Source organism: Siphateles boraxobius, unplaced genomic scaffold, assembly GCF_051911475.1.
Source record: "Siphateles boraxobius isolate OS27281-9 unplaced genomic scaffold, OSU_SipBor_1 24, whole genome shotgun sequence".
Classification (NCBI taxonomy): Eukaryota; Metazoa; Chordata; class Actinopteri; order Cypriniformes; family Leuciscidae; genus Siphateles; species Siphateles boraxobius.
The window spans coordinates 11209097-11224740 of record NW_027508855.1 but is presented as its reverse complement, the minus strand read 5'-3'; the positions used below and the strand labels follow the sequence as shown (position 1 = coordinate 11224740).

Genomic DNA, 15644 nt, shown 5'->3' with positions numbered 1-15644 from the left:
TAAACTTGTTTTTTTTTTTCAACTGTTTAAAATTGTATTATTGTGCTATCAAATGAGTAGACAAAGACCCGTCTGATGACTAACATCTCCAAATCATATGCTATTACACAAACTGAAAAATCTTATTTGCCCCATTAGGCTTTTGAATGGAAGCCATACAGACACTGATGTATGACAAAGCATCAGTCTTTAATTTGATCACAATCCTTTTACATGATGTACATTAGTAACCACTATAAAATGTGAGAGTTCAAGTCATTCATCACATGCCAAATGCAACTTAAGCGACCCTTCTGCTTTTATTAAAAAAATACTCAAACTGGGAATGTGGAAATTGTGCGGTTCAAACACATCAAAACCGCAATTGCTAAAATGTACATTCAAAATAAAAAAGCAAAACAATGTCTAAGAGACCAAATTATTGTGCATGCAGTCGTTGTAATATTACATAGGATAAACCTTAGACATGGCCTATAAAACTTTATCAATGCTGTTTCTTGGAATTGAAATTGTAACAACCCTTATGGAATGAAAACCGTATTTCATTAGTGATACAGTACCTAGTTTACTTATCTCCCTATATATTTTTAAAAAGCGCTTATGCATTATGACAACAGGTTTTCAACTATTTAAAACCTCGCTGCTTTTCCACACTCAAGTGATAACGGAGTCAACCATTCTTTATTTTCTTGATTTCCAATTCAAACAGAAGAGGGTCACACCCATAATATAAGGGTCATACTCATAATAAAACTTCCTTCAGGTATTCAGAGCAGTCTTTTTTTTGCCAGATGCAGCCCTCCACAGAAAATGAATCATGTTAGTCATTCAAGAGTAAATTCAAGCCACAGAGAAGCCAAATGTTCCTCATGTGACTTTATTGTAAGGAAAAGTCAAAGATCGCAGATACTCATACTCCCTATCAACTCAACAGCCCGCTCTCATATCAGACAGTGCTCATCTAGACGCTCACAATATAACTCTTTAAAGTACAAAAGAAAAACAACAAAAGAAGTTACCCAATGTGGGAATCAATCAATAGCACAAGCCTTGTATCATAGCATGTCGTGTAAATACACAAATACATGATGACTGACGACTGGTCCACAATGAATGAGAAAATGAAGGGCGATATGAGAGTTTGTGAATGGGACAAAAGCTCACAACATCTTGATGATTGAGAAATGGACGCATTAAGAGTGGCACCAAGGTCTTGTGAAGTCAAGAGGCCAAAAAGAAAAAAAACAAAAGTGTCCAATTTTTCAATTTCAGAGTCTGTTGTAGAAAAGGGGTAAATGGCAAGTGGAGGATCCGTATGAAGCGACGTTCCAGGCTCATTTCTTCTCCTCACCAGCCTTCTCCTCTTTCTTCTCTTCCTTCACCTCCTCTTTCTTGTCCTCTGAACTCTTTGTTTTGTCATCTTTCACAGACAGCTCCTCCAGCTTCTCTGCCACTTTGTTAGGGCTGTTCATGCTACCTGTGAAACGAAATTGAAACAGTTAAGTTGAAGGCTCTTCAAAGAGTACTCCAACTCAAGCCTTACACAAATTTATGACAAATGTTTGAGAAGATACGGTCTCCTCCCAAGTGAATGGCAAGGCAGTTTGTAACAATCTTCATGTTACTGTAGCAGACAGAAAAAGTCTAAGGCTGGATTTGTCAGTCTTAAACAGAGTGAGTCTGCAATAATCCTGGTAGAAAAAGCCACCATCTTACCTTCTAGAGACTTTCTGGCCTCTTCTTTGCATTCATCAAACTTCATCTTGAACTTCTGTGCATCTGCAAGACAAAGGAAACAAAAGGGCACAAAAAAAGCAGAATTTTATTACACTAATGATAAAATTACATTTTAAAATGCATTGTATTTATTATGCCATTCACAACTGGTATAATTGTAATTATTTATGCAGTATGCATACATAATAGTATGCAGGAAATGGAAAAGTATCCATTTTCTAAATGCATCTTAACTTATAAATAAATCATCCATGCATGAGTTAAATTTTTTCAAAAATTGACCTTGTAATCTTCTAGAGAAAGGACATTTCTGTCTAGTGATGTTGCCGGACTTCTCCAGCTTAAAACCAACCCATTATTACAATCAACTACAAGCTTGCATTCAGATCTATCTCCATCCAATCAACAATAGATAGAATTAAGTCCCCACCTAATATTTTTGATTCACTCGCATGCAAGAAAGGTTCTATCGCTACTATGGTTTCTTTCTGTATTTTGTAGGGCTTCAATTAAAGCCTGGTTCACACGGCAGGATAATTAGGCTGATTTTAGCCCCGATTTACCCCTTCCGACAATCTTAAGGATGCTCCGATTAACGTAAAACAATCTGATCAGATATTCCTGCTGTGTGGTGTTTTAAAACTGCTCTCGTCTGCTCGGAAGGACGTCGGGAACGCTCCAATCTCAAATTGGGGATATCCAACATGTTGGATTTTTTTTGGCCCCCCGCAGACAAACGAGCACGCAGCCTGTGGACTGGCGTGTAGCCAATCAGAAAGCAAGGCGCGGAGGAAGCACCGGGAAACAAAATCAAATTAGCCATCCATGCTAGCGTTGTCTCCACTTCTTTGACCATCGCCTTTTCTTTTGATAAAGTTTTTTTTTTCCGGTTAAAAACAAACTATCGCCACTGCATCCTCTTTGTCCGCCATGATTGTTTACTCTGAAGTCAGAAGTCACGTTTGATCTCGAGGGATTTTGCAAGATTTTCCGTCTGACCTGGGAATGATCGGGAGTCAAATCGGTTCGTGTGTGATGTGTTGATTTTGCCGTGTGGCTGCAACCAAAACTGTTAGACCCGTGATTTTTTAATCGCCGTGTGTGGGGTCTCTCAGGGAAAATCAGCTGACAACTTTAAAGTCGTCCTGTGTGAACCAGGCATTAGTCTAACTTTAACAAGATCCCTGAGATTTGTTTTGACATGTTCATTTGTACTCACTCTCTGCATTAAGGAATCGAATAGCCAGCATCTCTGCTTTGGGTTTTTCATCTGCAAAGTCAGCATGTGTATTCCACACCCAGGCCCTGTCACTGCCTGCATTGGGCTTCAGCTCCATCAACGGCATAACTAGAGCACAGGATTTAAATTAATGAGTTAAAGCCAGCACATGATTGGAAAATGAACAGGGGGACAGATAACGATTACACTCACTGTTGTGGTTGGCACAGATTTTGAGGGTGCGGTCTCTCCTCATGAGAAGGCGGATGGTACCCTTCTCTTTGTGTCGCAGGAGTTTGACATCACCTGTCCCGCGCTCCTTCCACTCGGGAGGGTCGTTCTCACTGGCAAAACGATAAAGCTTTGCCCTCCTACAAAAACAATGTTGAAGATAAATGTCAGCAAAAATTCAGTTCTCGCAGCAGATCTCTTTTGCATACCATTGCACTCGAACAGACAAACAGATAAAATTGTCAAAATGCCCATATTGGTGAGTATCCTTGATGAATACTGATGAATATACAGTAGGGCTGTGAATCTTTGGGTAGGCAGCGAATCGATTCGATTCACGATTCATAGGTTTTCGATTCGATTCAAGAACGATTTTTGCAAATTCAGAAAGATGCGATTCACATTAAAATTCGATGCGATTCGAATAATTCGATTCTTATTTTTTTACATGCATTCATAGGATTATTTAAATGCTTCCCCCAATGGGTCTTAGTCAGGGTGTGAATTATACAGCTGCCTTCGGGGGTCAGAGTGGGAACAAAAAAAAAAAAATTACGACATTGTCTATTGTTAACGTTAGTTCATGTCAGTTAATGAATCTATTATTATAAAAAATATTTCCAAAGCCTATAAATTAGCATTTGTAAAAATGTAAACCAAGATTTAAAAAGGCTTTAAAAGTATAGTTAGTTCATCATGCTAACTATTTTGTAGGAACACAACCTTAAAGTGTTCCTGGTACATTAAACATCCTTCCATTGTGAGACTAAAAATACCATGAACTTTCCCAACTAAACCTTAACTAACGTTTCCTCATGGAATAGCTACTCTTTGTTCTCTTTATCCGACTGAACATTTTCCTTGTGGTTCTGAAAGAAAACGCGCCGGGTGTCTACTTGTGCTATAGTAACGATTATGAATGCAACTTTAATGCGCATCTGATTGATGGATAAACCACGCGCTCTTATTTCAGTGTAATTAATGTTGTAGTTATTTCATCAGTTCAGTTTAACGACATTAAGTTACATTTCATTCATCATTCATGATTAATCGGAAGCGTGTGCATTTTAGACACCTATTATACGTTTTCTCTTTCCATGTAATAAATGCGCACCCTTGACTAAGTGGGGTTTTACTTTAACCGCTCAGGACGGGTATGACCCATTTCCGTAAAACTTCAGTATCTTATATTAAAGAAAATAACGGTGACGTTTCCACGCAACGAGCGCGTTGTTTCATAGCAGTGCCCGCGCAATGATCTGGCAGCTTTATCAATGGCTCGCTTTCTCGATAGAGAGCTGTCATCTGCTCATGTGAACACCAATGGCTGTCCTGAGGAGAGCTCAAACATGGATTGCTCAAAAATCTGTAGATGAGAGCTATATGGGACCGAGCGCGAGCGAAATCCAGTGAAAGATGGTAAGAGTGCAGCGAGTATGTGAGAGAGGTGTGGACGCGAAATGACGCCGCACAACGCCTCAATTCGCGCATGTAGTCATTTAATGTTTATATGTTTTAAAGCACTGAATCGATATAGAATCACAAATTATTCGATAATTAGCATTTTAAATCTAATATTGACCGAAATAAACGATTCACGATTCGAAATACATGTTTCAAGATCGATGCATATGCAAACGAATGAATCGTTACACCCCTAATATACAGTTAAGTCTATGTAGTGTTTTATCTTTTACATTTGTTCAATTTCTTTCTTGAAAAGCTGCAGCTAAAAAAATTAAAGCAGTTTATTTCACTTGTATATTTTATTGTATTTGTCATATTATTTGTTAAAAAAAATGCATTTTTTTTTAAATAATCGATTAATTGTTGATAATTTAATCAAAACTTATCGATGGTCGATTAAGCAAGGTCATAAGTGTGCGTGCCGCTCAACTGCAAAACACGTAAAGCAGACACGAGAAATTAAGGGAGCACGCCAGTTTAGCCTTTAAAAGGCTAGTTGCAACTTCATGATTGATCACACGTTTGCTTTGTGCAAATGGAAGTTGAAATATTGTGTTTATTTTGTGTAGGCCTATATCTGATTGATCTCATATAGGATGCATTTGGTTAAGAATTAACGATTTTATTCACGCTGCTAGGCAGCCTGGATTACATGGACCAGCGAGGGGACCAATCACAGAACGGGGAGGCAGCAAGACGATGACGACGTCTATGCGACACACCGAAGCAGTTTGTTTATACCTATGGATCCCACATGGCAGCAGACCGAAGTTACCTTTCGATGCAGCCTTAGATATTGTTATAAGTAGTTTATTTTGAAAAAAAGAGCATCGTGTACACAAATCTCTGACCCATCGTCGTCTTCCTCGTCTAATTTCTGTCGCTCTACATACGTCATCTGGTATAATTGAAACGATTGGCGATGAGCTACGCACAGGCGCATTTGATAGACATTCGTAGCACCCAATAAACAGCTCTGGGCATTCGTAAACCACGTCTCAAATACGAGAAAATGAACGTGGTTCCCAGACCCACGTCTCGATGAGTTTAACGGTTTAACTCAGTTTACCGGTGTTCATTCAGCGCACACAGCCAAAACAACAATGCACGACTTATAACTATGATTGTGACTCATTTTACATAACATTAGGGATGTAACGATACACAAAACTGACGGTTCGGTTCTTCCCACGGTTTTGAAATCTTGGTTCGGTGGGGTGGGGCTTAGAAAGCTAAAATTGCTTTTTTTGTTTTTTTTAAACAGTGGTTTAATGAAAATATTGTGTCTTTGTCTTTAAATTGATACAATTAAACGTTTCGGATTAACAAGCAAGGATTAAAAAAAGAAAGATATGCTAATGGTGTAAACTATATAAGGAGCCCGCACATTACTATAACATTAAGGTTAACAACAGAGCCTAGACTTTTAGCCTAAATTCAGATGCTATTTATTTTTTAGATATAAAAATCAACACCCAACACATTGTATGAAAACATGTAAACTGAACATGAGGCAGTTTTTGCATTAACTTGTATTTTTACTCTAATTCGTATATTGAAATATAATAATTTACACAGTTGCTGTCATTTTTATGAAATATATTTTAAACATATTAAATAATCAAGATATCATTAATAGGTCAAGTGAAATATAGCCTAATATAGGCCATATTATTTAGTGCAAGAGTTAATTTGGATGACTTCCCTGCTGAGGTAAATATAATGCTATGTGAAAAACTAAGCTGTTTTATTGACGTCTTTCCGCTGCTGAAACACAGATTGAGCGATTACATGAGTGGTGATGCCTTTCAGTAAGTATACTGTATCTTTCAACATACCTTCAGGTGTCCATTCATGTTTATTCTGTAACTGAGGAAGTGATGATCGTGTTTACTCGCGCTCCATGCTGCCGCTTGAAATGAGGAGCTAGTACAGCGATCTGTCACGCCACATCAAAGAGCGCCAAAACGCCATTTATTGTTTGAATTTCGAGATCAAATAGACAGAATTTGAAAGATTACACCTTGCTTATTATTGAAAGTAACAAAACATGGGGCTTGCTATTATATGGTGTTAATGGTGGTTAGGCTACAAAACTGACTTCGTTGTGTACACATAAGACATGAGGTCCGATGAGCCAGGGCTGGGCGGGGCATGTTCGGTATGCCATGAGAGAATCGCGGTTCGTATCGTGGGTTCTGTATCGTGGTTTTCGGTTCGGTTTGAATATCGTTACACCCCTACATAACATTATAATGAGAACGATATTTTAATAAATCTTTGTGAATTAATTGGGTTAAGTTTCCATGGAACACGAGTTACACATTCCAACTAACAGGCATCCGAGTAGTGTTATAATTTGTTACATTCATATAGTGTTTTTCTGGGTATTCAAAGCGATTTACATGGAAGGGGGAATCTCCTCAACCACCACCAATGTGCAGCATCCACCTGGATGATGCGACGGCAGCCATATTGCGCCAGAACGCCCACCACACACCAGCTTACTGGTGGAGAGGAGACAGTGATGAAGCCAATCAGTATATAATGATGATTAGGAGGCCATGATGGACAGAGGCCAAGGGGCAAATTTGGCCAGGATGCCGGGGTTACACCTAGTGCTGCCACTAACGACTTATTTTCTAACGACTAATCTTTCGACTAATTTTTCAATTATTCGACTAATCTAAACGACTAATTTAAAAAAAAAATCAAGTGTTTGTTATTTCATTGTGTCCATTTAATTTTGAACTTAACTGAAGGGCCAAAACATAAAATGTCACCTGTTCAAAAACATTATGTATTAACAATCAAAGCATTAACTATCTGCATTTCCATTATGCTATACCATATTAGTCGGAGTCCTAATCTAATCCTCTATTAACAAACATGTATGTATTAATTAAATTAGCTCTTTGTTCATCTATGCTGTTAAATAAATTTTTATTAGCTTACTGTAAATTTTTTATGTACATTTCTGAAATGCATAACTGATAACATCACTCTGAATTGTAAAGTAGATGCAATACATGCATTTTCTGATATTGTGAACAGCGCTACACAAATAAATTGGAATTGAAAGAGTCTAGCCCACTACGCATAGCTCTGCCTAATAATGAGTCGCGCTGAAAGCAGGCAGGCAGATATGCAGCTCGCGTTTACACTTGCGTGCATGGCGGGCCCGTGCCGCGGTTTGCGTGAATGTGAAAATAACACGGACTCAGGTGCGCACTTGTTCAGGAAGTAAAGTAACCTGCGCATGCGTTTTAGCTTATTATGATGTATTTAGTTAAAAAAACATATGTAAGGGATGATAGTGTTGATGATTTACCTTGGATACGAGCGAGAGTGAGCCTGCAGTGTATTCGTGCTTTGCGCGTGGAATCAGGGCAACACATTTGGAAATCCATTGTCTCCTCAAAAGAGTCCGTTTGAAAAACACAATACTGACCCGCGTTCTGTTTTCTATCATGCGCCGTGCACGTTTGCGATGGCATAATATGCACGCAAACGCACCAGTGTTCGATAGAATTAAGTTGAGTGTGAAACAGACCAACGCTGCGGGGGGCGCCGGGAACAATCGCGCTCGGACCGCAGCAAACGAGCCCACTTTGAAAGCACCGTCACCTGCCTCCGCAATTTTTCATATCAAAGCAGTGAAGGCGGGGCGGGAACGTGAAGGAAGAGGATAGCAGATTAACCAGCAGGCCGCGCACGGCGCACAGACTGCTGTGTGGAGGTGAATTAAAGTCAGCCGTTTGAGACGGGAGACCAAAAATAAATAGGCGGTCAATAGTAAAACGACACGTCGACTAAAAAAATTGCCGTCGACTAATTTGCATGGTCGATTACGTCGACTAAGTCGACTAATCGCGGCAGCACTAGTTACACCCCTACTCTTATTCGAAGGACATCCTGATATTTTTAATGACCACAGAGAGTCAGGACCTCAGTTTAACGTCTCATCCGAAGGACAGTGCTCTTTGACAGTATAGTGTCCGCGTCACTATACTGGGACGTTAGGACCCACACAGACCACAGGGTGAACACCCCCTACTGGCCTGACGAACACCTCTTCCAGCAGCAAATTGTTTTCTCAGAAGGTCTCCCATCCAGGTACTAACCAGCCTCAACCCTGCTTAGCTTCAGTGGGCAACCAGTCTTGGGCTACAGGGTGATATGGCTGCTGTAATAGTGTTTCGCGATATACCGGTACTAGAAAGGTATTGCGATACCCTGCTATTAAAAAACTTTATTGATATGAAATTTTATTAGTACCGATACTTTAAGAGTGACAGCACTCTAAATAATATGAGCAGTATTTCTTTATTTGCGTCGAGCTGTGACAGCCAGAGTCAGGATGTGTGTGTATGCAGTAGTGTTGTCAAAAGACACTGTACTTCGGTACCAAGTCGATACTAAAAAAATTAAACAGTTACGGTACCAGCTTTTCTTAAGAACCGGTGGTACCGAAGTACCGGGTTAATCCGGTTCTTAATGCGCTCTCTGAAAGTTGCACAGTTGCGTGCACAATTCAGATTCCGAGGCTTTTTCACGCCTGGTGAAGTTGTCAATCACGAGCTCATTAGCAAGGCAATTATTGGTCATCTGGGCTCCTGTAGGTGACGTTAGTGTCCTGGTTAGTACAGCGCCTATTTTGTATATCAAACAATGGCCGCGCCAACGCCTACAACAACAACTCCTGACGAGGAGTTCGAAATCTACACTCCTGACAATTTGAAAAGCAACGTGTGGCGCTACTTACATTTTACCAGGTATTCGTTTTGTTAACATCCTTCTGTGAACGGTACACCCCGGCTTCTTTAATCATTTTGACATCGATGAGCTAACGTTAAACTGCTGAACTTTTAGTCATCATGAAAACAAACAGAGCGGTGCGTAATGGAGTGCATCATATCAGCATCAAGAATATCAAATACATTGCCGAGAATCTCTTATTTGCATCTTAAGTTTATTGCCAATAATAATGACAGGTTTGCGAAAAGTGTAGAACTCTGTGACGGTGAGCTCGCGCAAAACACATCTTCAGCACAGGAACTAATTTAAACGCATCTGATTGGCCGATGCGATTCAACAGACATGTCTGTGATTGGCTACAATTCTCAAAGCTGCAAAAGCACGTTGCAAGTACCTTTAATGCAGAGGTAAAAATATAAATAAAACCGTAATAGCCTATGCACTTTACATGATTAGGTAAGTTAATCGCGGCAGCTGTAATCTAATTCAAATTTGTTTTTCTGATTAATTGTTTTGCTCTGAGAAAGACAAGGTAACAAAATATTCAGGGCTTTACTTAAAACATCTGGGGGTTAAGCCCCCTTAGCCCTAGCGCCGCGGCATTTAATGGTCAAAATAGTAATAATTAATATTTGAATATATTCGAATATTAATATTAACCCTCTGGGGACTAAGCTCTTTTTGGTCCGTTTTCTCTATTTTTACATTTGGGCTTATAACCTATATGTAATGGAGATGGAACACTATGTGTTTGGTATCTATGGATTCAGAAGACCCTAATCTAACATAAGCACACATGTAATATGTTTATAAAGGAAGTATGAGTGAAAATGTATTATAAACTAGTGAATTTCAAAAACGGAAATTAGATTTTTGGCATTTATTTCTGAAAATCACACATCACACAACAATAGTGAACAGTTTTTGAACAAAAAATGTATTTGTCAAAGCCTTTGCTTGACAGACATGTGTAATTGTTAAATAAAATGTGTAAAGAACAATGAAAATTTTAACTATTTACAAATAGTCCCAGGCGTTTTTCTTAGGAATGCTTCGAATTTTCTAAGCAATGCTTTCTCCCAGTCACTCTCCAGTAATTGTTCCAGAGCTTGTTCTACCTAAATCGTTTACTCCTTGCCATCATAAGTGTTAAAACAATAAATAATTCTATAATTGTATGTGTATATTATAATTGTTCTGTCTCTCTCTCATATCTCTGTGTGCTCTCGCTCCGTAAAGCCTTGTTTATACTCGACGCGTCCGTTCGCTTTCTGTAGTCTCTGCCACTCAACGCTGTTTGCGTAATAGTATATAGTACCACCCCTTGCACGGCTACAGAGTCCTCCGATTTGCTAGAATACGTCATAGTAACCTTCCTCTGATTGGGTAAGAGAAATATTCCTCCATCGGCAATTTTTCCATTGGTTGTTGCTCGTGAATCTGCCAAACAACGTCGATTTCATTGGCCTTTGACGTAGTGGTATTGCGCAACAAGGAAGTGTGTTTACAAGCCGGGTAAGTTTATCATCACTGTTTTCAGCGGAATCTGAGGAAGACGGCAAAAAAGACCGCACATCTCTATCATTAATAGTTTTTAAGATAATGACACATTTGTAAAAGTATGCCATTTTGGGCGGTACCGCCCAATCCGTCCCCAGAGGGTTAATAAACAAACGAACTTCGAGTATGATATTTGGGAAAAAGTCAAAGCCCTACTCCATGATGACAAGGAAGTATCAGCAAAGAATTAATTGATTTCTAGCCCTTGCATTAGCTTTGCTACTAGTTATATTTATGGAGATGAGAAATAAAAAGCCGCCCTGTACAGCTATGATCAGCTGTTCAGCCGAGCTTTCGATTTTGTTGCGGAAAGGCTGAAGTTGATCGGTTGGTTTTTGTAATATGACCTGTTGAGATGAGATGCTTTCATCTCGCTGCGGCATAGGCGCGCCTGGAAAAAATGAGCGCATCGCTTCTATTTTAGCCCGCTTGCTGCACGGCTACATTTGAAATAACAAATTTGCAGTTATCATAAAGTGGTATCGGGTGCGTTTGTATCGGGGTAACTTAGTTTTACGAGTACATGAGCACAGTATCGGACCGACACCCAAGTCATTAATATCAGTCCGTCAGAAAAGCAGTTCTAGGCCTATTCTTGACTGGATAACTCTTAGCAGGTTTAAAAATATGAACGCAGTTTTGGATTAAATAAAAGTACAGTTAAGTCAAATAAAACATGTTTTATCTCCTGTATAGTTTGGTAACACTATAATAAGTAGGGCTGGAAAAAAATATCGATTTCTCGATTTTAATCGATTCTCATTTTTTTTACGAATTGGCTAAACTGATTGTATTTCAGGTGCGGATCAGGTGTCGGTTCTATTTAAAGCGGGTTGGGTTGGGTGCGAATTTTAATTAGTGCTACTGTCGGATAACGGGTCTGATGCGGTTTTAAGCACTGCGGGTACGGGCGGGTGCGGATTTACAAAATATGACCCGTGCAGGACTCCTTGTGCTATACAAAAACGGTGCTGTACAAATACGTAAATTATAGTTCGCCTCAATTTCTTATTTGTGTATTTATCTAATTTTTATTATATCTTTTTTTTTTTTTAGGCCGAGGCTTACCATAGGGAATCAGTTCGACAAAAACACGTTTTGGAAGGATTGATGTTGTACTGACTCATTTAAATAGTTAATTTGAACAAAAAACAAAGTTACATAGTGTACCTTTAAAGTGTAAATTGCAGGTTAAATTTTTCACGAAGATAATGCAATGTGCTTATTAAACAAAGATAAGAACCGCCCACCATTGTTTTTTATACCAAAATGCCGAATATGAAAAGTTGGTACGTTTTACAGTGGTTTTAAGAACGCCCCCTCCCTTCCACTAGGCTGGGCGTGACGTCATAACAGGGACTCCAAGCCTAGAGTTACCGTTAGTCTAACGGCAAGTAATAAAAAATGGTGAACTATTGTGTTTGTGCGGGATGTACAAATACTTCTAATACGGGAGAGAGGCTCCACAAGTTCCCCAAAGACAAACGGCTGATTCGTGCCTGGGTGAAGTTTGTGGCTACGAAGCAAGCTGATTTTACTGGTGCCTCTGTGACAAAGTCAGCTGTCATATCCGGCGAACACTTTACTGCCGACGACTATGACCCTGGAGACATGCGCCGGTTCAGTTTGGGGTTTAAACGTCGGGTTCGACTTCTTTATGATGCAATTCCTTCACGTCATTCCCATTCCTGCTCCTCTACCTGTCCAGTCTGGACGAAGAAACCAGTCAAGATTCGGGGTGCTCGCCGAAAGCGAGAGCTGGCTACGGTAAGTCTCAACAATTTTACAGTCCTTCCAGAAAAACGCGTTTTTGTGATTGTTGCAGGCAAACATCCTTGATTATGCGGCACGTTTAATCTTAAAAATTTAAGCGATGGAATATGCGGGATGCAATTTAATGCGACGAAATTGAGGGAACTTGCAAAAATTGCGGGAAATTGCAAAAACTGCGCAAACTCCCACAAACTGCCGGCAAAAGCGCCATTGTGCCTGTGCATTGTGTGCATCTCTACAGCTCTGATTAGGACCACTAACACCATGTAAGTAAATAATGTCTTCAGTTGTTGTCCCTTCTTGCTATTCTACATGACGGCAAGATTTTGAAAAGACTTTAGCTTGTTTTCTAATGTTATCCAGGCTAGCACCAGGCTAACCTAGGCTAGCTCTAGCTACTCACCAGGAAACCTGGCCAACCCTCCACTCATTTTCCTCACACCAAGCATTAATAACTCTTTGAGGGCCACGATTTCTGACAATTTCCTCCCCTCTCTCACGCCTGACTGGTTCAAAATTGTAGGGCTGTGGTCCATCAAGAATTTGATGGTTTCCCACCTCTTCAGTCTCCCAGTCGTTCTCCATAGTCAAACCGCAAACAGTAGGAATCTAGCAGAGTACGGGTTGCTACTCCCTGTTATGACGTCATCACCCAGTTACTGTAAAAAACATGCTACCTTTGAAGAAACCCCAATAAATGTTATTTTAACGCATTTTAAGACAGAAATTTTTTTATATATATATATAGAGAGAGAGAGAGAGAGCACTTTAACACATTAATTGATTGTGGTGGTTAACCTGCAATTTACACTTTAAATCTGAACATACTTAGTATTGGGTAGTGACTTACATCTTGAAAAGTTCCTCCTCATCCTCTTCTAGGGTCTTAACATCCTGCTCAGGTAGGGAGACGATGGGCTCAAATTGAGGATCATGGTTGGAGTCCTCTACATTTTCTGGGGTTGCTTCATGATCATCTTGTGCCTCCTGGAAAGAGAATTAATCACAGCAGCTTTTGTTAATCAAACGTCAAAAAGCAAATATGCTAATGACTTACTGCAGTTGGACATGATCAAGGATAAGACCCATTTTTTTGTTGTTGAGAATAACAAAAAATGTACTTTGGCATTTGTTCTGCTGAGCTTCACACTGTCCTGATCCCGGCTGTGGGGATCCTGCTTCCACATTACTCATCAGATCAGTGGAGTGAAAAGCTGTAGGATTTGGAGGGACCATTCTCTGGAGTTTGGCCTATTGTCTCCAAATTTGCTGCTGCAACCAAACTTACACTCACTGGTGCTGAGCAGTTAACTTGAATTCTCATGCTCGAATTCATGCTCTTGCTATCCACTAATCACTAGTCTAACATCCATGAGGGCCTTTTTGCTTGAATTATTCAAAAGCTTTCCTTCCAACTCTTGCAGCAGATCTTCAACACATGTGAAGCTTTAAACTGGTTCAACCCCTCATAGTTAAGTTTGTTCAGTCAGCATTTTAATAATACCAAGAAGTTTATTTAGCTAAACAGTTTACATCACTCAATATCAGATAATTATGTCTAAAGGGGTGAGTTAATAGTTTCTCAGAAGTGGACATTCATTTAGCACCCAGGCTAACAGAAGCTAATAAGCGGCCTAAAGATGTTTAAGAGTTTGAATCTCCCGTCTCAATCCACTGTTTTGATACAACTGAGCGAATACAGTTAAAACACGCAAATGAACTTGAAAGCTGCGAATAAACCGGCTTTGAGTTTGAACGTCACATGTGCGGCATGTTAGCGATGCTAACACACACACACAAGCTAACGGTGTCTTAGCATGGCAGCTTTACAATTCAAATTATGAGTACTATTTAATTGGAACATGCCGTGAATAGTTTTATTACGTAAATGAAAACAATTATTTGATTGTCTTTTATGTTTAAGTAAGTGACGAACACAAATGCACATATAACTCATTTTAAGGACGTTAACGTACTGCTGCTATTAACAGTGTAGCGTGATTTTAAATAAACAAACGACTTTGACAGCGTATAATTACAAGATATTAAGAATAGAAAACAGAAAAGTGCGGTTTTAACGTCTAGTGTTAGGCGTGCGACGTAGGTAGAGGAAAAAACAAGTGCTTTTCACTCTCTGATAAAAAAGACCCGTATAAAACATTTCTCGCCAACTAAACACCCGAAATAACCATCTCTCGCGGTCCGAAAGGGACAGAAATAGAAGATGATGTCACACTTACTTTTGGGTCCGACATTGTTTTAGCAGATGTTTGAAGATTTAGGAGAGTTTCTGTTCGGTTTGTCCAGTGCGAGCTCGTGAGATTTCACTCCAATACTTTCGTGCGCGCCTAACCGGAGCAGAGAGACGGTGACGTCAGCGCAATGCGCGACGTCAACGCGCGTTGGCTACGCACAATTTAAATCTGAAGATCAAGACCAGTTGATCCGAATACTAGATGTTGTTATTGTTGTTTGTTCCTTTATAAGTTTATCAAGTACATATGCCTTGATTTTCTTGGCTTTGGCATTTTTGAGAAGCCTTTCTTTCTAACAAGACAGGAAAAGAAGATGACAGGTGATTACATTCAACATCCATCTGACACTGTAAAGTTTTATAGATATTCCTACATCCTCCTGCAGAATACCTGCAAATTCATATTTAGAGCCCTGCAATGCAGTGGCATTGACCTTTATTATAGAAGACTGAATTTCAGCATGTTAACCTGACATTTCTGTCAGATCATGGGATTATTTAAGATAATGTATCTATTCCTGAAATGACTATTGTGTGAATAATACAGGAGAATGTTGACACTGTTACATTTTCGTTTTACTTACAGAAAGTGCCTTAAAACCACTGACATTTTAAATTTCACATTTCATTCACATATATAAGTAC

General features: G+C 39.5%; 1 protein-coding gene and 1 non-coding gene across 2 annotated transcripts; both read right to left on the bottom strand.

Annotated features, from left to right (window-relative positions):
• Window positions 1–170: 170 nt before the first annotated feature.
• On the bottom strand, window positions 171–15139 carry ranbp1 (RAN binding protein 1). Its single transcript, XM_077241458.1, has 6 exons — window positions 14986–15139; window positions 13596–13732; window positions 3170–3327; window positions 2957–3085; window positions 1717–1779; window positions 171–1477 (listed from the first exon to the last, which is right to left on the bottom strand). Exons 1-6 carry the CDS (start codon window positions 14998–15000, stop codon window positions 1335–1337), a joined length of 645 nt encoding a protein of 214 aa, XP_077097573.1. The 5' UTR covers window positions 15001–15139; the 3' UTR covers window positions 171–1334.
• On the bottom strand, window positions 1555–1684 carry LOC143749325 (small nucleolar RNA SNORA77). The gene has a single exon (XR_013206919.1). It is a non-coding gene; the product is annotated as a small nucleolar RNA SNORA77 (small nucleolar RNA).
• Window positions 15140–15644: the final 505 nt, after the last annotated feature.